The sequence below is a fragment of the Electrona antarctica genome (genome assembly GCF_951216825.1).
Source record: "Electrona antarctica genome assembly, chromosome: 1".
NCBI lineage: Eukaryota > Metazoa > Chordata > Actinopteri > Myctophiformes > Myctophidae > Electrona > Electrona antarctica.
The window spans coordinates 12,848,326-12,874,075 of NC_136806.1; the positions used below are offsets into that span (position 1 = coordinate 12,848,326).

A 25,750-nucleotide genomic window follows, 5' to 3' on the forward strand; every position below is an offset into this window, starting at 1 on the left:
ATTAGGCCGCGGCGTATTGTACAACTGTTGTTAATGGTGAACGCCAATGACTCGACGTCTTTCTGTCTGATATTTTATGAATCACGTTAACTATAGAGCCAAATCAATTTGTCTGCACTTATTTTGTACAACTTATAAGCAACTCAACTGCTTTTGATTTGGCTCTAAATTAATCGCGTGACTGTTGAGAGCCCAGCGTTTAGGTGCATATAGATTGATTACTTTATAAACAGTTTGCAGAAAATAATTCAATAATTTAATTAATGAATTTGTGTTTATTATGTACTTGGTTAGGTTAGTTATAATATAAGCATAATCTATGTCAGAAAAAAAGGGGTAAAAAATATTAGGATCCGTTAAGGGAACCGTTAGGAACCGGAACCGTTAAGAGGGATCCGGGAAGGATCCGGAACCGTTAAAATCCTAACGAATCCCAACCCTACTGGAGACTGGCAGGTTTAATGCCACTCCAGAAGAAGAGAGATTATTGCTTCTTCTGCAGAACTTGGTGAAATTGGACCTATAACCCTAACCTCACAGGAATCCACCGGTGATCGGACTAACCGGCCATGGTCTAAAACTGTACTTGAAAATGACGTAATCGGCCCCGATTTCCGATCACGTGGTCGCATCGGGACAATCCTAGATCAGGGGTGGGCAACTGGCGGCCCGGGGGCCACATGCGGCCCCCACCTTCACTTAATGTGGCCCTCAGGTTAATGTCAGAATACTGATTATAATATTGGTTTCAGCTGTTTACAATTCCACAACATGCAAACATGACCCGCTTTAATTACTTCAGTCTAAATTAGTAGCTAATTGCTCAACACAAGTATAATTGAAGGCATTTGAAATGACATAAAAATATTAATTTTCAGGATTCCAATTAAAAAATAGCAAAAAAAATATTCAAGATTTCAATTCGAATATAGCAAAAATAGCCTATCTACAAACTCAAAACGTGTCGCAGCGCGACGCGTTTTGAGCTTGTAGATCGGCTATTTTTGCGACGACAGTAATATATGGCCCTAGGGAGTGAGTGTGGAAATATAGTGGCCCTCTCCATCGTCAAAGTTGCCCACCCCTGCCCTAGATGTAACATTGTATTTTGTTTCCGTAGGATACTCTGGACGTGACGGGAACGTTCAAACAGGTGAAAGTGAAACTGATGAAGGAGGGATTCGACCCGAACAACATCGCCGAGCCGCTCTACTTCCGGTCTGAGAGAGACAGAAGTTACATTCCATTCACGAAGGATCAGTACCGTGACGTTTTATCAGGGAACATCAAACTATAAAATCACATCGATATGGAGAAGATGTTCAGCTCTGAATCACACACATTGCTGACTAGATATATTAATGCAACTTTTATGGCAATTTGTGGAGGAGTTGGTGCTTTCACGAGTGGTGTGTGTGTGTGTGTGTGTGTGTGTGTGTGAATAGCTATAGCCCTGAATTTCCATAACAGAACAGGTCTGTAAAACTCTGAGTTATGCTGCATTCACAATTCACATGGAATCAGGCAAGCGGTAGATGGCAAAACCGTCTGGACGGCACGGAACGGTAAAAAGATGAAATATTTTAACGTTGATGTCGTCTGTCGTTACCGTCGCCGGTTCTGGCTGCCGGGCCGTCCTGTTCCGTTTGCTGTTTGTGTCCTGCTGTAGTATCCACTAAAATGACTTCCGGTTTTCCGTCTACCGCTTGCCTGATCCCATGTGAATGCAGCATTAGTAAAGGGTCAGACCTGTTGATTTGAACCTATTGATGACTCCTGATATCTCCGTCTACCTTGAGAACCACTGATATAGAGCGTTGCAGTCCCGCCCGGAAGATAATTTCTCATTCATTTTTCCCATTTCAGAAAGTATTTATTTAAAGACCTGTAAGCCTCGGACAAAGCCAACTCGGATGGTGACAACTCATGACAATAAACACCATTGTTTTGTGCCAAACAAATAATTAGAAAGAAGAAGAAAAAGGGGCAGGGTACAACACTTTTTGTTGTTGTTTATCGTTGTGAAAGGGTGGGCGGGGCTCTATAGAAATACAAGACATTTTGTAGAATCTGATCGGCACGTCTATTTAGTCACTTGGCTCAGGAAGAATTTAGGCATGCTGCTACAATAATAATAATAATAATAATAATGATAATGATAATAATAATACACTACTGTCTACTGCATGCTGAGTGAATTATGAGTCTGTTTGAAGTTGTGCAATAATATTGTTTTACATTCATAAAGATGTACACTGGAAACCAGGGATGTCCCGATACACTTTTTTCACTTCCGATCCGATCCCGATACCTCAATTTCTGTGTTAGCCGATACCGATACCGAATACCGTTACCAGTGTCGTGATCTCATGTTGTGTTTATAGCAGACTCATCACTCAAATGTGCACTTGCAGTTTGGGCAACTCCTAAGCAAACTCCACATGCCCCAACATTGTATTTACCTGCCATAGTGTCAAGCCCTTCCTTACCCCTGTGTCGGATTGCTGGTTAGACTGCCATATTCATCGATACCGATATGACCCGATATGAAAAATAAGGGCCGATCCAATACTTTTCCCGATACCGATACAGTATCGGGACATCTCTACTGGAAACACATGCCTTGGTTAAAGAGGAATTTCACTTTAATTAAAACTTAAAACATTTCTGGGGTCATGTCACAGTATTCTCTGACTTATGTGTGCATACCACAGTTTTTAAGGTGCTTGATTCAACATTGTTTTAAAGTGATTCAATAAAAAGTGACTTTATAACTTGTGACTTGTGCAGGTAACATTTTGATATAACAGACAGACATAGGGACACACCGTGTGAAATGAGGGGCGTGTTAGCGTACATCAAGTTTTCCCTTCAATGTCAATGGCGTTTAATGTGTTGATGTTTAATTTAGCGTCATATTTAGCGGAATTATCAGCTCTTATCATCATACATCGTCATGGATCATCTCATACTGGCCAATGGCCAATCAGAATGCCTGTTGCCTTGCCATTGGTTAGCTGATTTGCTCGTTTACATAAGACGTACATTTTCCCTTCAATGTCAATGTAATGGTGTTTAATGTTTTGATGTTTAATTTACGTCATATTGAGCGGAAACCTGACGTCTGTTCTCCAATCATCGTCAATGGCAAAACTTGAGACGGGCGGGGATCAAATTTAGCGGACATTTGACCGGAATTCTCTTACCGTGGTCAATGGAATGAATTCTCTTACCGCGGTCAATGGAATGAATTCTCTTACCGTGGTCAATGGAATGAATTCTCTTACTGTGGTCAATGGAATGAATTCTCTTACCGTGGTCAATGGAATGAATTCTCTTACCGTGGTCAATGGAATGAATTATCTTACTGTGGTCAATGGAATGAATTCTCTTACTGTGGTCAATGGAATGAATTCTCTTACTGTGGTCAATGGAATGAATTATCTTACTGTGGTCAATGGAATGAATTATCTTACCGCGGTCAATGGAATGAATTATCTTACTGTGGTCAATGTAATGAATTATCTTACTGTGGTCAATGGAATGAATTATCTTACCGCGGTCAATGGAATGAATTCTCTTACCGTGGTCAATGGAATGAATTCTCTTACCGCGGTCAATGGAATGAATTCTCTTACTGTGGTCAATGGAATGAATTCTCTTACCGTGGTCAATGGAATGAATTCTCTTACCGCGGTCAATGGAATGAATTCTCTTACCGTGGTCAATGGAATGAATTCTCTTACTGTGGTCAATGGAATGAATTCTCTTACCATGGTCAATGGAATGAATTCTCTTACTGTGGTCAATGGAATGAATTCTCTTACTGTGGTCAATGGAATGAATTCTCTTACTGTGGTCAATGGAATGAATTCTCTTACTGTGGTCAATGGAATGAATTATCTTACCGTGGTCAATGGAATGAATTCTCTTACCGTGGTCAATGGAATGAATTCTCTTACCGTGGTCAATGGAATGAATTCTCTTACCGTGGTCAATGGAATGAATTATCTTACTGTGGTCAATGGAATGAATTCTCTTACTGTGGTCAATGGAATGAATTCTCTTACTGTGGTCAATGGAATGAATTATCTTACTGTGGTCAATGGAATGAATTATCTTACCGCGGTCAATGGAATGAATTATCTTACCGTGGTCAATGGAATGAATTATCTTACTGTGGTCAATGGAATGAATTCTCTTACCGCGGTCAATGGAATGAATTCTCTTACTGTGGTCAATGGAATGAATTCTCTTACCGCGGTCAATGGAATGAATTCTCTTACTGTGGTCAATGGAATGAATTCTCTTACTGTGGTCAATGGAATGAATTCTCTTACCGCGGTCAATGGAATGAATTCTCTTACCGCGGTCAATGGAATGAATTCTCTTACCGCGGTCAATGGGACAAAAGCTGTTTATAGAAGGGGCTAGCGCCCCTTAAACCCATTTTGGGCGGGAACCCCTTTTGGTGTTAGCATTATGTTATGCTTTAGCTATTGAAAAATAGCAGATCTACAAGCTCATAGCGCGCCACCGAGTGGCACGCTATGAGCTTGTAGGTCTGCTATTTTTGAACATTTTAAGAACGACTGACATAGAAACATAGCTTTTTCAGAAAACTGTCAGAATCTGATCTCAGGTCAAAATGGGTTAAAAACTCTGCTTCCCATGATGCACTTGTGCAGTGTGAAGCTCAACAACGCCACTTTTCCACCTGTTGGTACCCTAGACAGACAGACAGACAGGCAGGCAGGCAGGCAGGCAGGCAGGCAGGCAGACAGACAGACAGACAGACAGGCAGGCAGGCAGACAGACAGACAGACAGACAGACAGGCAGGCAGGCAGGCAGACAGGCAGGCAGGCAGGCAGGCAGGCAGGCAGGCAGGCAGGCAGGCAGACAGACAGACAGACAGACATAGGGACACACATTGGAGTGGTTGCACCACATCAAAAATAGGTTATTGGTTTACTTGAGATCCTAGATGACTATTTCTATGTTTACATGTTAATCTGATGATACAGTAGGTCCTTCTATGTCTACATGTTCTACATGTTAGTCTGATGATACAGTAGGTCCTTCTATGTCTACATGTTAGTCTGATGATACAGTAGGTCCTCTATGTCTACATGTTAGTCTGATGATACAGTAGGTCCTCTATGTCTACATGTTAGTCTGATGATACAGTAGGTCCTTCTATGTCTACATGTTAGTCTGATGATACAGTAGGTCCTCTATGTTTACATGTTAGTCTGATGATACAGTAGGTCCTTCTATGTTTACATGTTAGTCTGATGATACAGTAGGTCCTTCTATGTCTACATGTTCTACATGTTAGTCTGATGATACAGTAGGTCCTATGTTTACATGTTAGTCTGATGATACAGTAGGTCCTTCTATGTCTACATGTTAGTCTGATGATACAGTAGGTCCTCTATGTTTACATGTTAGTCTGATGATACAGTAGGTCCTTCTATGTTTACATGTTAGTCTGATGATACAGTAGGTCCTCTATGTTTACATGTTAGTCTGATGATACAGTAGGTCCTTCTATGTCTACATGTTAGTCTGATGATACAGTAGGTCCTTCTATGTCTACATGTTAGTCTGATGATACAGTAGGTCCTTCTATGTCTACATGTTAGTCTGATGATACAGTAGGTCCTTCTATGTTTACATGTTAGTCTGATACAGTAGGTCCTTCTATGTTCTACAGTTAGTCTGATGATACAGTAGGTCCTTCTATGTTTACATGTTAGTCTGATGATACAGTAGGTCCTTCTATGTTTACATGTTAGTCTGATACAGTGGGTCCTTCTATGTTCTACAGTTAGTCTGATGATACAGTAGGTCCTTCTATGTTTACATGTTAGTCTGATGATACAGTAGGTCCTTCTATGTTTACATGTTAGTCTGATGATACAGTAGGTCCTTCTATGTTTACATGTTAGTCTGATGATACAGTAGGTCCTTCTATGTCTACATGTTCTACATGTTAGTCTGATGATACAGTAGGTCCTTCTATGTCTACATGTTAGTCTGATGATACAGTAGGTCCTTCTATGTTTACATGTTAGTCTGATGATACAGTAGGTCCTTCTATGTCTACATGTTAGTCTGATGATACAGTAGGTCCTTCTATGTCTACATGTTCTACATGTTAGTCTGATGATACAGTAGGTCCTTCTATGTCTACATGTTAGTCTGATGATACAGTAGGTCCTTCTATGTTTACATGTTAGTCTGATGATACAGTAGGTCCTTCTTGGTTCTCTTATGATGATTTCCTGTTTTTGATTATATAGAAGTGTGTATATTTGTACGTCTCTAAATGTTCTGATTAATTTAAACTGGTGGACCCTGTTGTAAACAAGTGTAATGCTTTATGGTGTCGTCCACAGTTAGTTGAGTTGTGCCTGAAATGTACAGTACTGTAATTTTGCAAACTGTTAATAAATACATCAATCAATCAATCAATCCTTAAATTCCATATTGGTCTGTAACTCTGAGAGTGTACAAATGGAACCAAATGGACCGTAACGGGTCAATTTTGTTCCATTTGTACACTCAGAGTGAAATTAACATTGATTTTACAATATAAATTGGGGTCTCAGAGATAGCATGATGCCATTAAATGGGGGTCCATAGAATATTGCATGTCAAACTGAGGGTCCTCAGGCCTCAGTCCATTACAATGGTTGAGAATCACTGCTAGAGCCACTCCAAATTAGTGTGTGTGTGTGTGTGTGTGTGTGTGTGTGTGTGTGTGTGTGTGTGTGTGTGTGTGTGTGTGTGTGTGTGTGTGTGTGTGTGTGTGTGTGTGTGTGTGCGCGCGTCACGGTATTGCGCTGCGAGAGAGAATGGGAGAGAGAGAGAGAGAGAATGGGAGGGAGAGAGAGAGAGAGAGAGACAGAGAGAGAGAGAATGGGAGAGAGAATGGGAGAGAGGGGGAGAGAGAGGGGAGGAGTAAGACAACCCCCGCCCACTCACTCAGTTGAACTTTGTCACACATTACACAGATTTTTTTGAAGCTGCAGAAACAACAACTCGATTCTTTGAGGTGGCGAGAAGAAAAAAACACCAAAAGAAACTCGTATAGTCTGTTGAATTCCTGCTCCAAACAACAACACCATATCATCATGATGGCCTCCTCCGAGTCCGTGGTGTGGCTGATCATTTCTCTGCTGCTCTCACTGGCCATCCTCCTCCTGAGGAGATCTGGTCTGGTGTCTCGGTACTGGCAGGAGGACCTCCGCTACACGCTGAGGACCTTACAGCTGGGTCTGAGGCTCACCTCCTACAAGAGGTTCAGAGTAGACCCTTCTACAGTCTGCTCGACCGATTCCTGGACCAGGTCAGTGGAGAGTAAACCACGTGGTGGTGGTGGTAGCACTACTTTACGACCTGCATTTATAATAAACGTTCATAAGTTCAGGCAGTTTGTGGATGAGTAAATACTCATGAACAGACTGTTTGTTGACATCCGTAAATGTTTACCTAAAACATTTACAACTATAACTACTGTAAACATTCTTAATTCCCGACTTTTACTTGTAACAGAGCATTTCTACATTGCAGTATTATCTTAGTTTACAAGAGCATGCGAGTATATAGCCGCAATTTGCAACTCTAGATTTTTTTATAATGGGATGAATCTAGAGTTGCAATACCCTCCATTGACTCCCCACTCATCATTTTGCGTTTGCGATCTGCTTGTCTTAAACGACGTTAAACTCACCAACATTGCAGCTGTAGTCCAAGCTTGAATTATTCTCTTTCAATCTGCAAAGCTTGTTTTTCATAAAAATCCCCCGTAGACATGTTATGAGCTACTTTCTGTCAAGAAGAAGAAATGTTGGAGTTTGGAAGCGCTCGTTTGTTTTAAGGGGTCGCGCTGCTGCCTCCTGCATTATGTGCAAATGCGAATCAGATGCATGCAGGGACGTTCAGTGACTTACGACGAGCGCTTCCAAACTCCAGCACTTAGAAAAAGAATCACTTGCACAGAATTTCTTGACAGAAAGTAGCTCATAACATGTCTACGGGGGATTTTTATGAAAAACAAGCTTTGCAGATTGAAAGAGAATAATTCAAGCTTGGACTACAGCTGCAATGTTGGTGAGTTTAACGTCGTTTAAGACAAGCAGATCGCAAACGCAAAATGATGAGTGGGGAGTCAATGGAGGGTATTGCAACTCTAGATTCATCCCATTATAAAAAAATCTAGAGTTGCAAATTGCGGCTAGCGAGTATAATTATTTCCCCACCTGCTCCAGCAAGTCTGATCTTCCATTGATACTTTTACTTAAAGTTAAAACAAGTATTGTTTTTTTTTCTTTTAAGTAAAAGTACAATATTTGCCTCTGAGATGTAGTGGAGTAGAAGTAAAAAATAAAATTGGAAATACTCAAATAAATCACACCCCTGTGAAGCGAGGGGCGCTCTTATACATTATCTTGTACATTTTTATCATACATCCTCTCATTCTGGCCAAGTGTTACACTATGATGTAAAATTCTTTGTTTGTGTAGGACACACACTCCGGTGGTGAGGTGACCGCCGCTCCGGTGGTGAGGTGACCGCCGCTCCGGTGGTGAGGTGACCGCCACTCCGGTGGTGAGGTGACCGCCGCTCCGGTGGTGAGGTGACTGACCACCGCTCCGGTGGTGAGGTGACCACCGCTCCGGTGGTGAGGTGACCACCGCTCCGGTGGTGAGGTGACCGCCGCTCCGGTGGTGAGGTGACCGCCGCTCCGGTGGTGAGGTGACCCCCCCCCCCCCCCTCTCTCTCTCTCCTCCTGAGCCCCCCCCCCCCTCTCTCTCTCTCTCCTCCTGAGCCCCCCCCCCCCCCCCCCCCTCTCTCTCTCTCTCTCCCTCTCTCAAACTTGGATTTTAGACCTGCGATGCATGTCCATAGCGTGAATATTATAGGCAACATGTGTTGAAAAGCTGGTCGGTCGGCTACTTTTGATTTTTGCGCTGCGTGCGGGATATTGATTAATATATTGTTTTGTGGGCGGGATGGTGTGGGTTGGCTCCCGTGGCAGGACGGGAACTTTGAACCCATTTTGGGCGGGAACCCCTTTTGGTGTTAGCATTATGTTGAAAAATAGCAGATCTACAAGCTCATAGCGAGCTTGTAGGTCTGCTATTTTTGAAAAATCGAAGAATGACTGACATAGAAACACAGCTTTTTCAGAAAACTGTCAGGATGTAGAAGACATTTTTAGAATCTGATCTCAGGTTAAAATGGGTTAATGTATGTTTTTTATTTGCTTCATAATCACAAACTGCACAGGGCAGATATGACAAATACATTACTGACACATTTAAACATTGTATATATGAAACAATGTGGAAATAGGCTTGCTGATCTAGCTGCAGCTTACAACACGTCACATGTTGTAAGCTGGTAGATCAGCTTATTTCTGGAGAATGTATGAGGATTTCTTAACATGTACATGATTGGGATGATTACCCCATTCTGGACGGGAACCCGTTTTGGTGTTTTAACTAAGCATTATGTTATACTTTAGCTATTGAAAAATAGCAGATCTTCAAGCTCATAGCGCGCCACCGAGTGGCGCGCTACGAGCTTGTAGGTCTGCTATTTTTGAAAAATCGTGAAAATGTGGCACAAATCTTTGAATATAATATTCTTTCAGAAGACTTTTTATTTATTTCGACGTCAGGCCTAAATGGGTTATGCAAAGACATTTGTGATTATCTCAAATAATTGCAATTAGGCGATTATGTAATTATTGTGGCAGGCCTAATTGTTGTTGCTGTTGTTATTATTAGGCAACGAGCCGTCTTACATCTGGACGTGGCTGGCTCTGGCCAAACTGGGCTGTCCTGCTGCCTTGCTCAACTTCAACATCCGGTCCTAGTCTCTGGTTCACTGTTTCTCCTGCTCTGGAGCCAAAACCCTCATAGCATCTGAAGGTAATGTTTTGACAGGTACATGAGTGTATTTGTGGTGTAGTGCAGTGGTTCCCAAACCTTTTCGTGTCAAGGACCCCCAAATCAACATTTATTAGGTCACGGTCATTTGAAAACCTATGCCAGTGACCCCGATACGGGAGGATTTTTACGGCTCTAGCAGTGATTCCGAATCGTGGACCCCCCAGTTTCACACGCATTATGCTACGGACCCCCGATTTAATGGCATTTCTATCTCTGGTACCCCAATCTATATTGTAAAACCACTGTTAATTTAACTCTGAGAGTGTACAAATGGAACCAAATGGACCCTAACGGGTCCATTTGGTTCCACTTGTAGACCAGGCCCATTGAAGTAGTTAGACAGGTACATGGGTGTCTTTGTGCTGTAGTGTATCTTGTAGACCAGGCCCATTGAAGTAGTTAGACAGGTACATGGGTGTCTTTGTGCTGTAGTGTATCTTGTAGACCAGGCCCATTGAAGTAGTTAGACAGGTACATGAGTGTCTTTGTGCTGTAGTGTATCTTGTAGACCAGGCCCATTGAAGTAGTTAGACAGGTACATGAGTGTCTTTGTGCTGTAGTGTATCTTGTAGACCAGGCCCATTGAAGTAGTTAGACAGGTACATGAGTGTCTTTGTGCTGTAGTGTATTTTGTAGACCAGGCCCATTGAAGTAGTTAGACAGGTACAGGAGTGTCTTTGTGCTGTAGTGTATCTTGTAGACCAGGCCCATTGAAGTAGTTAGACCGGGTCTTTTTTCCACCTCTCATACAAAATGTTGTGTAGCCCACAACTGTAATACAAATAAATACAGTCAATAATGTAAGTATCTGTGTGTAAAGTGATTGCATTCAGTGCCACCTGGTGAACACCAGTTTTGGCCCTCGTTGCCACCGAATCCCATTATAAATAAAAGAAATGAAATGACATTGTGCATGTACTGTGCATGTCATCACCTGACATTGTGCATGTACTGTGCATGTCATCACCTGACATTGTGCATGTACTGTGCATGTCATCACCTGACATTGTGCATGTACTGTGCATGTCATCACCTGACATGCAGATTAGAGCAATTTTCAAAAAGGCGTCCAAAGGCGCCAATGGCACTCGCGGCCACCAGGGGCAGGCGTCCAAAGGCGTCCTGTGGCACTGAGACAGTTTAATAGCAGTGATAACAGCCTGGAAAACAAAGCCAGGTGAGTAACTGTAAGTGAACAGTTGTGAGCTGCAACCGGACCTCATCAAGTCACATTTTGCCCAATGTGGCCCTTGCCCCAAAATGAGTTTGACACCCCTGCAATAGACAATTAAAAAATAGATTTGTTCAATGTTTTAATTATTATTCTTTCAAAAATATCCTGTGTGTGTGTGTGTGTGTGTGTGTGTGTGTGTGTGTGTGTGTGTGTGTGTGTGTGTGTGTGTGTGTGTGTGTGTGTGTGTGTGTGTGTGTGTGTGTGTGTGTGTGTGTGTGTGTGTGTGTGTGTGTGTGTGTGTGTGTGTGTGTGTGTGTGTGTGTGTGTGTGTGTGTGTGTGTGTGTGTGTGTGTGTTGACATTTTTGCACATCTCTCTGCTATTTTCATTCTTGAAATGGCCTGACTGCACCTTTGATTCTAGCTTAGAGGAAGTAAGCCGCTCCTCCAGACCATCATTGAACTAGGCTATAGGTGCAATCTATTTGTGTTTATCTTCGGCAGCCTAGGACACGTACAGTTTGGTTGTAAGAGGCTTGCCAACAACTTGGGATGCCAAAAAAAGCAGCCAAACGGCTTGCGAAATTCAGATACAAATACAGACAGACAGACAGACAGACAGACACCTAGTACCGCCGTGGTAATAATTAATGTGTATTTGTTTGAGGTAAACAAAGCGTTAGTCTCTGGTTTGTCCTCTGATACCCAGGGGACAAACCACCCCTTTTTTGGATACCTGCATTTGCCATAACATGAATGGTTGTCCACCAGAAATAATATTTATGACCCAGTATGGACACACTGGTCAATTGTTTTTGCTGGAAATCCAATATGGCCGCCACAATATTAGCCCCCATTAGATATGATGGCCATTCGCCATACCTGAGGCGGGGTTGGCGAAAGGGCCTTTCTGTGTGGAGTTTGCGTGTTCTCCCCGTGTCCCCTAGGGTAGGTACCCTCACAAAAAACATGCAGTAATCCTGGTCTCTAAACTGCCTCCCCCTGGCCAGCCGGGGAGCCTGATGGAGGGGAAAGGAACTGGTTGGAATAACGTGTTCCTTCCACGCACTACGTCCAACCAGGGAAACTCCCCCCTGTCAGGTGTAAAGGAGCAACTTGGACACTCGAGAAGGAAGGAAGCATGAGTCCGTTGCTCTCCCCAGGTTGGCGGAGGGTGTGTAGAGCCCAGGATCACATTCGATAATTGACACAGGGGTGAAAAATGGCTTACAAAATCGTGGGATACAATTAATTAAAAGATATGAGGGGTGAATAGGGCAACATTTTAAGCCTTGTTTCACAGATGTTTCAGAGAGGTAAAGGTTAAAGACGGTGTTGTTTCAGATGTGTTTGTTTCAGAGGTAACAGTAAAGATGGTGTTTGTTTCAGAAATGATGATGATGCTGTGTGTGTGTGATCAGTGTGATCATGTGTTTGTCTCAGAGCTCAGGGAGGCCGTGGAGGAAGTTTTGCCGACGCTCAAAGAGCAGGGCATCTCCGTGCTCCTCCTATCAGATAACGGCAGCGTGGATGACATCACCTCGCTGTCATCCAATATGATCGGCCAGGAGTCCGAGCAGCCTCTGTCCCGACAGCTCAGAGCCAACGTCACCGTCAGGAGCATCGCTCTGTACATCTACACCTCTGGAACCACAGGTACCACACACCTGTCCTCTACACCTGTCCTCTACACCTGTCCACACCTGTCCTCTACACCTGTACATCTGCACCTGTACATCTACACCTGAACATCCACAGGTAACACACCTGTCCACACCTGTCCTCTACACCTGAACGTCCACAGGTAACACACCTGTCCACACCTGTCCTCTACACCTGTACACCTACACCTGAACGTCCACAGGTAACACACCTGTCCACACCTGTCCTCTACACCTGTACACCTACACCTGAACATCCACAGGTAACTCACCTGTCCACACCTGTCATCTACACCTGTACACCTGAACATCCACAGGTAACACACCTGTCCACACCTGTCCTCTACACCTGTACACCTACACCTGAACATCCACAGGTAACTCATCTGTACACACCTGTCCTCTACACCTGTACACCTACACCTGAACATCTACACCTGAGGAGCCACGGGTAACTACACACACACACCTGTACATCTACACCTGTCCTCTACACCTGTACATCTACACCTCAGAAACCACAGGTAACTACACACACCTGTTCCACACCTGAACATCTACACCTGAGGAGCCACGGGTAACTACACACACACCTGTGTCTGAGGGGCGGCGGTGGCTCAGGGGTAGAGTGCCTGGATGGTAACCGTAAGGTTGCCAGTTCGAACCCGGGCTCCCGCAGAGTTACTGTCGAAGTGTCCTTGAGCAAGACACTGAACCCCTAATTGCTCCCAATGTGCTAGTTGGTGCCTTGCATGGTTTCCGCTGCCATCGGTGTATGTATGTGTGTGTGAATGGGTGAATGTAATGCACAATCTCTGTAAAGTGCCTTGGATAAAGGCGCTATATAAATGCACCATTTACCATTTACCATTTACCTGTACATCTACACCTGTCCTCTACACCTGTACAGCTACACCTCAGAAACCACAGGTAACTACACACACCTGTTCCACACCTGTACATCTACACCTGAGGAACCACAGGTACCTCAGTAAGAATATAAAACAGTAGTGTTGTAACATCAATTCAAAGCATGTCTGTACATGAAAAGTCATCATGTGATAAGTGACGTGATGTCAGAATGTGTTCACTAGCACAGCTCGGAATCTGTTCTCGAGAGATTTAGTACGGGAGAACAACTCTAGTAACTGGCAGAGGAGGCTGTTATCAATAGACAAGACCGCAGTTATCAGTACGATTGTTTTCGACGAGTATGGGCATGCTCTGCCGACTGATAAAAAAACCCGACAGGATTAAGGTTGGCAAACATGCGTTAATATTAGGACCGCGTTGCGACATGCTTGCGTTTAAGTTTAGGGGAGGGTATGAGGAGGCTTGTCATTTTCAGTAGGCTCCCAGCATGTCCAGTAGACCTGAGTAGACCGATAAGATCGGTTAACGTGTCATCAACGCCAATCGCAGCCAGTAGGCTCCAGGCGAGCCGATCGGCTAGATAAGATCGGCGTAATAAGTAACCTACTGGGAATTATCGGTTGATTTTTGGTCGAAACGGCTGGAAAAACTGCCATAACGACATGCACATCTAAAACCTGATAGGCTGGGTGAGGACCATAACGACATGCACATCTAAAACCTAATAGGCTGGGTGAGGACCATAACGACATGCACATCTAAAACCTGATAGGCTGGGTGAGGACCATAACGACATGCACATCTAAAACCTGATAGGCTGGGTGAGGACCATAACGACATGCACATCTAAAACCTGATAGGCTGGGTGAGGACCATAACGACATGCACATCTAAAACCTGATAGGCTGGGTGAGGACCAAAACGACATGCACATCTAAAACCTAGTAGGCTGGGTGAGGACCATAACGACATGCACATCTAAAACCTAATAGGCTGGGTGAGGACCATAACGACATGCACATCTAAAACCTAATAGGCTGGGTGAGGACCATAACGACATGCACATCTAAAACCTGATAGGCTGGGTGAGGACCATAACGACATGCACATCTAAAACCTAATAGGCTGGGTGAGGACCATAACGACATGCATATCTAAAACCTGATAGGCTGGGTGAGGACCATAACGACATGCACATCTAAAACCTAATAGGCTGGGTGAGGACCATAACGACATGCATATCTAAAACCTAATAGGCTGGGTGAGGACCATTACGACATGCACATCTAAAACCTGATAGGCTGGGTGAGGACCATAACGACATGCACATCTAAAACCTGATAGGCTGGGTGAGGACCATAACGACATGCACATCTAAAACCTAATAGGCTGGGTGAGGACCATAAACAGTGATAGTTCAAGAATAAAAAGAGTCCGCACAACACACAAAACTTAACCTAAAAAAAAAACTTAAAAAGAAAACGTAAAGAAAATGTAAAAAAAGCACGCACGCACACATACACACAAAAAAATCTTTAAAAACACGCGTTTGCGCGTCTTACTTGTAGTAAGTAACTGTAATGGCAGCTTTTGATGTTTCTCTAAGTAAGTAAACAAATTAAGAAGATGCAGGACTCAACCATCAGAGTTCAAACTCCATTCCTTTATTGTATACGTCATCACACAGAGAGACTAGTGTCTCCCTCCAGAGCTTCCCCCTTCTCCACACATGTCACACACATCTTTTATACTTTCAGGAGTGTAACAAGAGATGGTCATGCCTTAAATGGACTCTATTATATAGTTGACTCACACAGTTTGAAATAGGTTTACATGAGTCGGCAGTCTCTAATGAGTTTGTCAGTGAGGAACAGGTGGTAATTAGAGTGTTAAGTATCATCTACTGGTTGGCTTCATTACATTCATCAATACCATAGTGTTTGTATGCATTTTCGCCACCACATAACCCCACACCTGTACACACCTGTACAACTCAAGAAGTCATATTTGTACTGTACATGTTTGTTTGCTTGTTTGCCAGGGTTACCTAAGGCCTCATACACACACATCAATCAAACACATGTTCTGTGTCTTGTCTGTGTCTAATGGCCGCCACATGGTTTGACCAAACATTTTTGTTTGATGGGCAGAACACAGCCATCAAACACAAATGTTGGGTCAAACCATGTGACTCCCATTGGAAATGCATTATGGCGGCCATTAACCCATTTTGGGCGGGAACCCCTTTTGGTGTTGGCATTATGTTATGCTTTAGCTATTGAAAAATAGCAGACCTACAAGCTCGTAGCGCGCCACCGAGTGGCGCGCTACGAGCTTGTAGATCTGCTATTTTTGAAAAATCGAAGAACGACTGACATAGAAACATAGCTTTTTCAGAAAACTGTCAGGATGTTGAAGACATTTTTAGAATCTGATCTCAGGTCAAAAGGGGTTAAACACAGACCAGACACAGAACATGTGTTTGATATGTGTGTGTGTGTGATATGTGTGTTTGTTTGGTTTCCAGGGTTACCTAAAGCAGCGATGGTGACCCATGAGAGGGTGTGGGCTGCCTCCTTCATCCAGGCATCGACGGGAGTGACGGCGGACGATGTTTTCTATATCAACCTGCCTCTGTACCACAGCGCTGGCTTCCTGATAGGCATGGCTGGATGTATAGAGAGAGGTAATATCAACCTGCCACTGTACCACAGCGCTGGCTTCCTGATAGGCATGGCTGGATGTATAGAGAGAGGTATGGCTGCCTCTGTACCACAGCGCTGGATGTATAGAGAGAGGTAATACTCTGTACCACAGCGCTGGCTTCCTGATAGGCATGGCTGGATGTATAGAGAGAGGTAATATCAACCTGCCTCTGTACCACAGCGCTGGCTTCCTGATAGGCATGGCTGGATGTATAGAGAGAGGTAATATCAACCTGCCTCTGTACCATAGCGCTGGCTTCCTGATAGGCATGGCTGGATGTATAGAGAGAGGTAATATCAACCTGCCTCTGTACCACAGCGCTGGCTTCCTGATAGGCATGGCTGGATGTATAGAGAGAGGTAATATCAACCTGCCTCTGTACCACAGCGCTGGCTTCCTGATAGGCATGGCTGGATGTATAGAGAGAGGTAATATCAACCTGCCTCTGTACCACAGCGCTGGCTTCCTGATAGGCATGGCTGGATGTATAGAGAGAGGTAATATCAACCTGCCTCTGTACCACAGCGCTGGCTTCCTGATAGGCATGGCTGGATGTATAGAGAGAGGTAATACTCTGTACCACAGCGCTGGCTTCCTGATAGGCATGGCTGGATGTATAGAGAGAGGTAATACTCTGTACCACAGCGCTGGCTTCCTGATAGGCATGGCTGGATGTATAGAGAGAGGTAATACTCTGTACCACAGCGCTGGCTTCCTGATAGGCATGGCTGGATGTATAGAGAGAGGTAATACTCTGTACCACAGCGCTGGCTTCCTGATAGGCATGGCTGGATGTATAGAGAGAGGTAATACGGATAACTAGTAAGACGCGCAAACGCGGGGAAGCGAACAAAGATGTTGTGGCAGTCTGACACACACACACACACACACACGCACACGCACACACACACACACAGACCTCTGTATCGTTCCAATTTCAGTTGCCCTCTGGTGGCGGGCGGGTGGTGTTACAGCGTGACACACACACAGACAGTTTTGGCCAGCTTCTATAGTTAGTGCTCACTTCGTTTGCAATAACTAGAAACAAAATTTCAAGACCTTTTACTGGGTGCCTGCAGCTCACCAAGTCTGTGCAGCATTTGAGCCACGGACCACCATTTGATGATATTTAGCCTCTCAGAGACCCATTTGAGCCACGGACCACCATTTGATGACATTTAGCCTCTCAGACCCATCTGAGCCACGGACCACCGTTTGATGACATTTAGCCTCTCAGAGACCCATCTGAGCCACGGACCACCATTTGATGACATTTAGCCTCTCAGACCCATTTGAGCCACGGACCACCATTTGATGACATTTAGCCTCTCAGACCCATTTGAGCCACGGACCACCATTTGATGACATTTAGCCTCTCAGACCCATCTGAGCCACGGACCACCATTTGATGACATTTAGCCTCTCAGAGACCCATTTGAGCCACGGACCACCATTTGATGACATTTAGCCTCTCAGAGACCCATCTGAGCCACGGACCACCATTTGATGACATTTAGCCTCTCAGACCCATCTGAGCCACGGACCACCATTTGATGACATTTAGCCTCTCAGACCCATTTGAGCCACGGACCACCATTTGATGACATTTAGCCTCTCAGAGACCCATTTGAGCCACGGACCACCATTTGATGACATTTAGCCTCTCAGAGACCCATTTGAGCCACGGACCACCATTTGATGACATTTAGCCTCTCAGACCCATCTGAGCCACGGACCACCATTTGATGACATTTAGCCTCTCAGACCCATTTGAGCCACGGACCACCATCTGATTACATTTAGCCTCTCAGACCCATTTGAGCCACGGACCACCATTTGATGACATTTAGCCTCTCAGACCCATCTGAGCCACGGACCACCATTTGATGACATTTAGCCTCTCAGACCCATTTGAGCCACGGACCACCATTTGATGACATTTAGCCTCTCGGACCCATTTGAGCCACGGACCACCGTTTGATGACATTTAGCCTATCAGACCCTGTAAGGGTCCATTTGGTTACATGTATATACTCTCAGAGTTACAGACCTGTAAGGGTCCATTTGGTTCCATGTGTTACACTCTCAGGGTTACAGACCTGTAAGGGTCCATTTGGTTCCATGTATTACACTCTCAGAGTTACAGACCTGTAAGGGTCCATTTGGTTCCATGTGTTACACTCTCAGAGTTACAGACCTGTAAGGGTCCATTTGGTTCCATGTGTTACACTCTCAGAGTTACAGACCTGTAAGGGTCCATTTGGTTACATGTGTTACACTCTCAGGGTTACAGACCTGTAAGGGTCCATTTGGTTCCATGTATTACACTCTCAGAGTTACAGACCTGTAAGGGTCCATTTGGTTCCATGTATTACACTCTCAGAGTTACAGACCTGTAAAGGTCCATTTGGTTCCATGTGTTACACTGTCAAGAGTTACATACCTGTAAGGGTCCATTTGGTTACATGTTAAAATAAATAACTTAAAATATAAGAAAACAAAGAAAAAGACAAAAAATAACTCTGAGCATATCCAAAAAGGAGTGAGAGGAAGTAAAAAGTAAAAAATGTATATACTCCCACCCCTCTGTAATTTAATAATTACTCGCTGACTTCTGTGCTTCAACTTAAGCTACTCATTATCAAAATTAATCTCTTCAATTTTATATTGGAAAAAACGGATATGCATAAGAATATAAAAACCCATATAAGTAGTATAAACAATTAAACATATATAAATTCAATACACATACGGTATATCCATATCATACATATCAAAAATATCCATTTTAAACACGTAAACACCTGCATTATCCTTAATTCAGAAAACTGAAACATATGAAACATGACAATATAACAATGACAATATGAAACATGACAATATAACAATGACAATATGACCATATGAAACATGACCAGACCATGCCAATATGATGACCACAGACATGCTCTAAAAGTGTGAAAGAAATATTAAGTAATTTTTGTTGTGGCTTTTTTCTTTTTTTTTACCAAAGGTAATACGATAGTTCTTCGGAGGAAGTTCTCAGCCTCTCAGTTCTGGGACGACTGCAGGAAGTTCAACGTGACAGTGATGCAATACATCGGAGAGACCCTCAGATACCTCTGCAGTACCGCTAAGGTAATCCATTACATTGTCTAAGTTAATATATTACATTATCTTAGGTAATCGATTACATTATCTTAGGGCCGTAAACCAGGAAGTGAATGGCTGCCCGCGCAGCATAACAGGTCCGGTAGGAGCTGAAGTCAAAATGTGATATGCAATGCATGCAAGAACGTACATATTCTTTTTGGTCAGCAGAACGTCACGTCGACCATAAATAAATAATTAACCCATTCTGGGCGGGAACCCCTTTTGGTGTTAGCATTATGTTATGCTTTAGCTATTGAAAAATAGCAGATCTACAAGCTCATAGCGCGATCGCGTCCAGAGAAGGCCTGTATTACAGCCAATGAGAGCACAGGACAGCTGTGCTCACTGCTCACAGCACGTCTGTCTGTCTGTCTGTCTGTCGTGTCGACTGTATCGATAGATGATCAGATGATAATATATAACCTTTATTCCTTGGGTAAATCCCTGTCCTGTGTCGTACATGGTAGCCATATTAGCCCAATGTTGCTGTTAATAAATAGTCTATAAAACCAACTCATTTCACTTGAATAATGTTGATAAAACCGCATCGGAGCAAACCTTTGGACCGTGTGTGAGTGTGAGTGTGAGTGTGAGTGTGAGTGTGAGTGTGAGTGTGAGTGAGTGTGAGTGTGACGGAGAGTTATTTCATGAAAATCAAGATTTAACGTCCTGTCTCACTGCAGCCCACGTAGGCTACACTACTTGCTGTCACACTGTCCTGTCTCACTGCAGCCCACGTAGGCTACACTACACGCTGTCACAAACATTTAACGTCCTGTCTCACTGCAGCCCACGTAGGCTACACTGTCTCACTGCAGCCCACGTAGGCTACACTGTCTCACTGCAGCCCACGTAGGCTACACTGTCTCACTGCAGCCCACGTAGGCTACACTACACGCTGTCACAGATTTAACGTCCTGTCTCACTGCAGCCCACGTAGGCTACACTGTCTCACTGCAGCCCACGTAGGCTACACTACACGCTGTCACAGATTTAACGTCCTGTCTCACTGCAGCCCACGTAGGCTACACTGTGTCACTGCAGCCCACGTAGGCTACACTACACGCTGTCACACCTCACTGCAGCCCACGTAGGCTACACTACACGCTGTCCTGTCTCACTGCAGCCCACGTAGGCTACACTACACGCTGTCCTGTCTCACTGCAGCCCACGTAGGCTACACTACACGCTGTCACACCTCACTGCAGCCCACGTAGGCTACACTACACGCTGTCCTGTCTCACTGCAGCCCACGTAGGCTACACTACACGCTGTCACACCTCACTGCAGCCCACGTAGGCTACACTACACGCTGTCCTGTCTCACTGCAGCCCACGTAGGCTACACTACACGCTGTCACACCTCACTGCAGCCCACGTAGGCTACACTACACGCTGTCACACCTCACTGCAGCCCACGTAGGCTACACTACACGCTGTCCTGTCTCACTGCAGCCCACGTAGGCTACACTACACGCTGTCACACCTCACTGCAGCCCACGTAGGCTACACTACACGCTGTCCTGTCTCACTGCAGCCCACGTAGGCTACACTACACGCTGTCCTGTCTCACTGCAGCCCACGTAGGCTACACTACACGCTGTCACAAACATTTCTCCGTGTAGCCTGGCTATACCTGTGCATGCACAGAGAGAGAGAGAGAGGCGTCCTCTGTGTCGGTCTCGCGCTCGTATCATCCTGCACGTGCGTGAGAAAAATGAATAAAATAAAAACAAATGAATATCGGGTCTGGATGGCATCTTGGTGAACTCTTGCAGTGTGTGATGCCTAGTCTGCGACCAATCGTTTAGTGTGAAAGCCACAACGATATAATGACAGACGATTTAAAAAAAAAAAAGACTCCTGCAGTGTGAAATATACGACGATCTGATGACTCGCCGACAACTTTAAAACTCCTACAGTGTGTAGGGGCTGTATGGCGTCTATATCTTGATAAACGTATAAGACGCCGAGAGGCTAAAGCGGGGAAACGTTTCGCTGTCAGACTCGCTGCTTTAGTCGTCGTCTGCATGAGAATCACTGCTCCAGGCCAGAGTACTGCTTTGTTATATTTTATTAAAGTTAAAACAGTTCATTACCACAGTGAATCATAGCATAATAAAGCGATTGCGGTCAACAAAGTTGGACCTTCCCCGTTCACCCCCTCTCTCCTTCCATTCATGAAATGCCGCCTCGCGAACAGCTGACTTTACTATGAGTGACGTAGGCTAGTAGCACGCAACACCACGTGACCCATATAACTGTCACCAACAGGGGCCATAAAGAATGGTGGTCGAACGGGTCCATCCATGCATACCAAATGAGTTGAAGGCCATAAAGAATGGTGGTCGAACGGGTCCATCCATGCATACCAAATGAGTTGAAGGCGGAGACTATTCAAATTGGTTCCCTGAATCTGAGAAGGCCCATTCAGACACGCCCATTCAGAAGATCACAGATTTCTCAATGAAGGTCTGAGTGTCCAGAAAATGTGAAAATACACTGAGGAACCTAAAAACACAAAATCTTGAAAAATTTCAAATTCATGGTGGAGCCCCTTTAACCCGCACTTAATGAATTTAACACACCAGCCCTTACCCGTTGTGAAATACTTGCACCCTGGGTGCGTTTTCGCATTTTTAATTCACTAATAAATGTATTATTAATTTATAATTTGTTAAATTGGAAAAAGGGCTTCGTTAAGACCTCCATATTATTATGGTCAATGCCTGTGTGAAAAGTGGGAGCGATTGGTGCAGGATGTGAGGAGATACGGCGGTGTTTCTGACAGACACACATTCAGACAGACATTAACTTAATTATAGTATGATGATGATATGATGATTGTGTAAAAAGATGAATATCCTTCTCCATATTTTCTTTCGGTAGTGGCCGTGTGTAAAAAAGATGAATCCTTCTCCGTGTTTTCAGAAAGAAAACGAGAAGGAGCACAAGGTCCGGATCGCCATCGGAAACGGCGTGCGGTCCGAGGTCTGGACGGAGTTTCTGAGTCGTTTCGGGGACATCAAAATGAGGGAGCTGTACGCCGCCACGGAGGGAAACATCGGATTCATCAATTACACCGATAAGATCGGAGCTGTGGGGAGAGTCAACTTCCTGCACTCGGTGGGTACTTTTGGTTTTGGTTTTGGTTGACGACGACGACATAGAACACAACACAGAGGTACAATTAAGGCTAAAATGATAACTTTGGCGTTTTCTAGAGCAGGGATTGGTCTATTTTAATTTAGCATTCAAGATGGAACCCAAAACCGGACGCGCGTCATACTAAAACAGATTCTGATCCGGTGCACCGCGCGTCATACTGAAACAGATTCTGAGCCGGTGCACCGCGCGTCATACTAAAACAGATTCTGATCCGGTGCACCGCGCGTCATACTAAAACAGATTCTGATCCGGTGCACCGCGCGTCATACTAAAACAGATTCTGATCCGGTGCACCGCGCGTCATACTAAAACAGATTCTGATCCGGTGCACCGCGCGTCATACTAAAACAGATTCTGATTCGGTGCACCGCGCGTCATACTAAAACAGATTCTGATCCGGTGCACCACCCAAGCACCACCACTTTCGTCCACCAGGTGGAACTCAATGTGTTCATATTTAATATGTAATATTTCAGAGGTTCTACACATCTAGATACAGTGTAATATGTAGGTTCTTCACCTGCACTCTGATTAAGTTTCATATTTAATTCATTTAGACACGAGGCCGATTCTAAAAAGAAATGTCTTCTAAATCCTAAAAGTTTTCTGAACTATTTCATGTCAAGGACCCCAAAAATGATATGTAATTGGCCGCCCACAATCCGAAAATATTCCAGGGACCCCACCAGAAGCAAATATTTGAGTTAAAAACGTTCACTCTGAAAGAATATATATTCAAAGATTTGCCACATTTTTGCGATTTTTCTTGTAGTGCGGCACCGAGTGCCATATCTAAGGTATAACATAATTCTTAAATCCCGTCCTAAATGGTAAATGGTAAATGGTGCATTTATATAGCGCCTTTATCCAAGGTGCTTTACATAGATTGTGCATTACATTCACCCATTCACACACACATTCATACACTGATTGCGGCGGAAGCCATACAAGGTACCAACCAGCACAACGGGAGCAATTTGGGGTTCAGTGTCTTGCCCAAGGTCACTTCGACATGTAGACAGGAGGAGCCGGGATTTGAACCACCGACCCATGGATCATTGGACGACCTGCTCTACCTCTTGAACCACAGTCGCCCTGTCCTTAATGGGTTAATACAGTTTAATGTGTAATATTTCAGAGGTTCTTCCCCTACGCGCTGATTAAGTTTCATATTGAACCCATTTTGACCTGGGAACGATTCTACAAATGTCTTCTAAATCTTGACAGTTTTCTGAAAAAAACTCATGTTTCTATGTCAGTGGATCTCAACCTTTTTCATGTCAAGGACCCCAAAAATTATATGTATTTGGTCGTCGACCCCCATCTGAAAATATGTTGTTCCAGGGACCCCCCCAGAAGTAAAGATTTGAGTTCAAAACGTTCGTTCTGAATAAATATATATTCCAATTTTGCGTCACATTTTCACAATTTAAAAAAAATAGCAGACCTACAAGCTCGTAGCGCGCCACTTGGTGGCGCACTATGAGCTTGTAGATCTGCTATTTTTCAATAGCTAAATTATAACATAATGTTTAAAACACCAAAAGGGGTTCCCGCCCAAAATGTGTTAATACAGTTTTAATGTGTAATATTTCAGAGGTTCTTCCCCTACACGCTGATTAAGTTTGATGTGGAGAAAGAGGAAACTGTGAGGAACTCCCAGGGTCTCTGTGTCCCAGCAGACAGAGGTAATGGACTCCCAGGGTCTCTGTGTCCCAGCAGACAGAGGTAATGGACTCCCAGGGTCTCTGTGTCCCAGCAGACAGAGGTAATGGACTCCCAGGGTCTCTGTGTCCCAGCAGACAGAGGTAAGGAACTCCCAGGGTCTCTGTGTCCCAGCAGACAGAGGTAAGGAACTCCCAGGGTCTCTGTGTCCCAGCAGACAGAGGTAATGGACTCCCAGGGTCTCTGTGTCCCAGCAGACAGAGGTAATGGACTCCCAGGGTCTCTGTGTCCCAGCAGACAGAGGTAATGGACTCCCAGGGTCTCTGTGTCCCAGCAGACAGAGGTAAGGAACTCCCAGGGTCTCTGTGTCCCAGCAGACAGAGGTAATGGACTCCCAGGGTCTCTGTGTCCCAGCAGACAGAGGTAATGGACTCCCAGGGTCTCTGTGTCCCAGCAGACAGAGGTAATGGACTCCCAGGGTCTCTGTGTCCCAGCAGACAGAGGTAAGGAACTCCCAGGGTCTCTGTGTCCCAGCAGACAGAGGTAAGGAACTCCCAGGGTCTCTGTGTCCCAGCAGACAGAGGTAATGGACTCCCAGGGTCTCTGTGTCCCAGCAGACAGAGGTAATGGACTCCCAGGGTCTCTGTGTCCCAGCAGACAGAGGTAATGGACTCCCAGGGTCTCTGTGTCCCAGCAGACAGAGGTAAGGACCTCCCAGGGTCTCTGTGTCCCAGCAGACAGAGGTAAGGACCTCCCAGGGTCTCTGTGTCCCAGCAGACAGAGGTAATGAACTCCCAGGGTCTCTGTGTCCCAGCAGACAGAGGTAATGAACTCCCAGGGTCTCTGTGTCCCAGCAGACAGAGGTAAGGACCTCCCAGGGTCTCTGTGTCCCAGCAGACAGAGGTAAGGACCTCCCAGGGTCTGGGGGGTGTCTCTCTCTCTCCGCCTCTCAACATTAATCAGATTCTAAAAATGTCTTCTACATCCTGACAGTTTTCTGAAAAAGCTACGTTTCTATGTCGGTCGTTCTTCGATTTTTCAAAAATAAAGCATAACATAATGCTAACACCAAAAGGGGTTCCCGCCCAGAATGGGTTAAATGTTTGAAGGTAATACACATTAACATGAATCCGACATGTTCATAGAAAAGATCACATGTAAACAAACCAATGAAAACGATTAAGTATACGAAGATTTTTATGAAAAAGCTTAATCTGCAACACATGTAATGGTTGCTCTCCCCCCCTCTCTCTCTATCTCTCTCTCTCCCTCTCTCTCTCTCCCCCCCCTCTCCCTCTCTCTCTCACCACCCCCCCCCTCTCTCTCTCTCTCCCCTCTCTCTCACCCCCCCCTCCCTCTCTCTCTCTCTCTCTGTCTCTCTCTCCCC

General features: G+C 44.6%; 1 protein-coding gene across 3 annotated transcripts in view; it reads left to right on the top strand.

Moving 5' to 3' along the window:
• The first annotated feature begins 7,003 nt into the window (after positions 1-7,003).
• Positions 7,004-25,750, top strand: part of LOC306934061 (long-chain fatty acid transport protein 2-like) — a 30,536-nt gene continuing 11,789 nt past the window's right edge. Inside the window, exons 1-8 of one of the 3 annotated variants that reach the window (XM_079516514.1) lie at positions 7,004-7,355; positions 8,533-8,764; positions 9,802-9,945; positions 12,582-12,794; positions 16,200-16,358; positions 19,392-19,516; positions 22,462-22,656; positions 24,296-24,386. In XM_079516514.1, the coding sequence (XP_079372640.1) occupies positions 12,695-12,794; positions 16,200-16,358; positions 19,392-19,516; positions 22,462-22,656; positions 24,296-24,386 (670 nt within the window). In that variant the 5' untranslated portion in view covers positions 7,004-7,355; positions 8,533-8,764; positions 9,802-9,945; positions 12,582-12,694. The remainder of the gene's footprint in view (positions 7,356-8,532; positions 8,765-9,801; positions 9,946-12,581; positions 12,795-16,199; positions 16,359-19,391; positions 19,517-22,461; positions 22,657-24,295; positions 24,387-25,750) is intronic. The other 2 variants (XM_079516513.1, XM_079516515.1) reach the window with 2 other exon arrangements.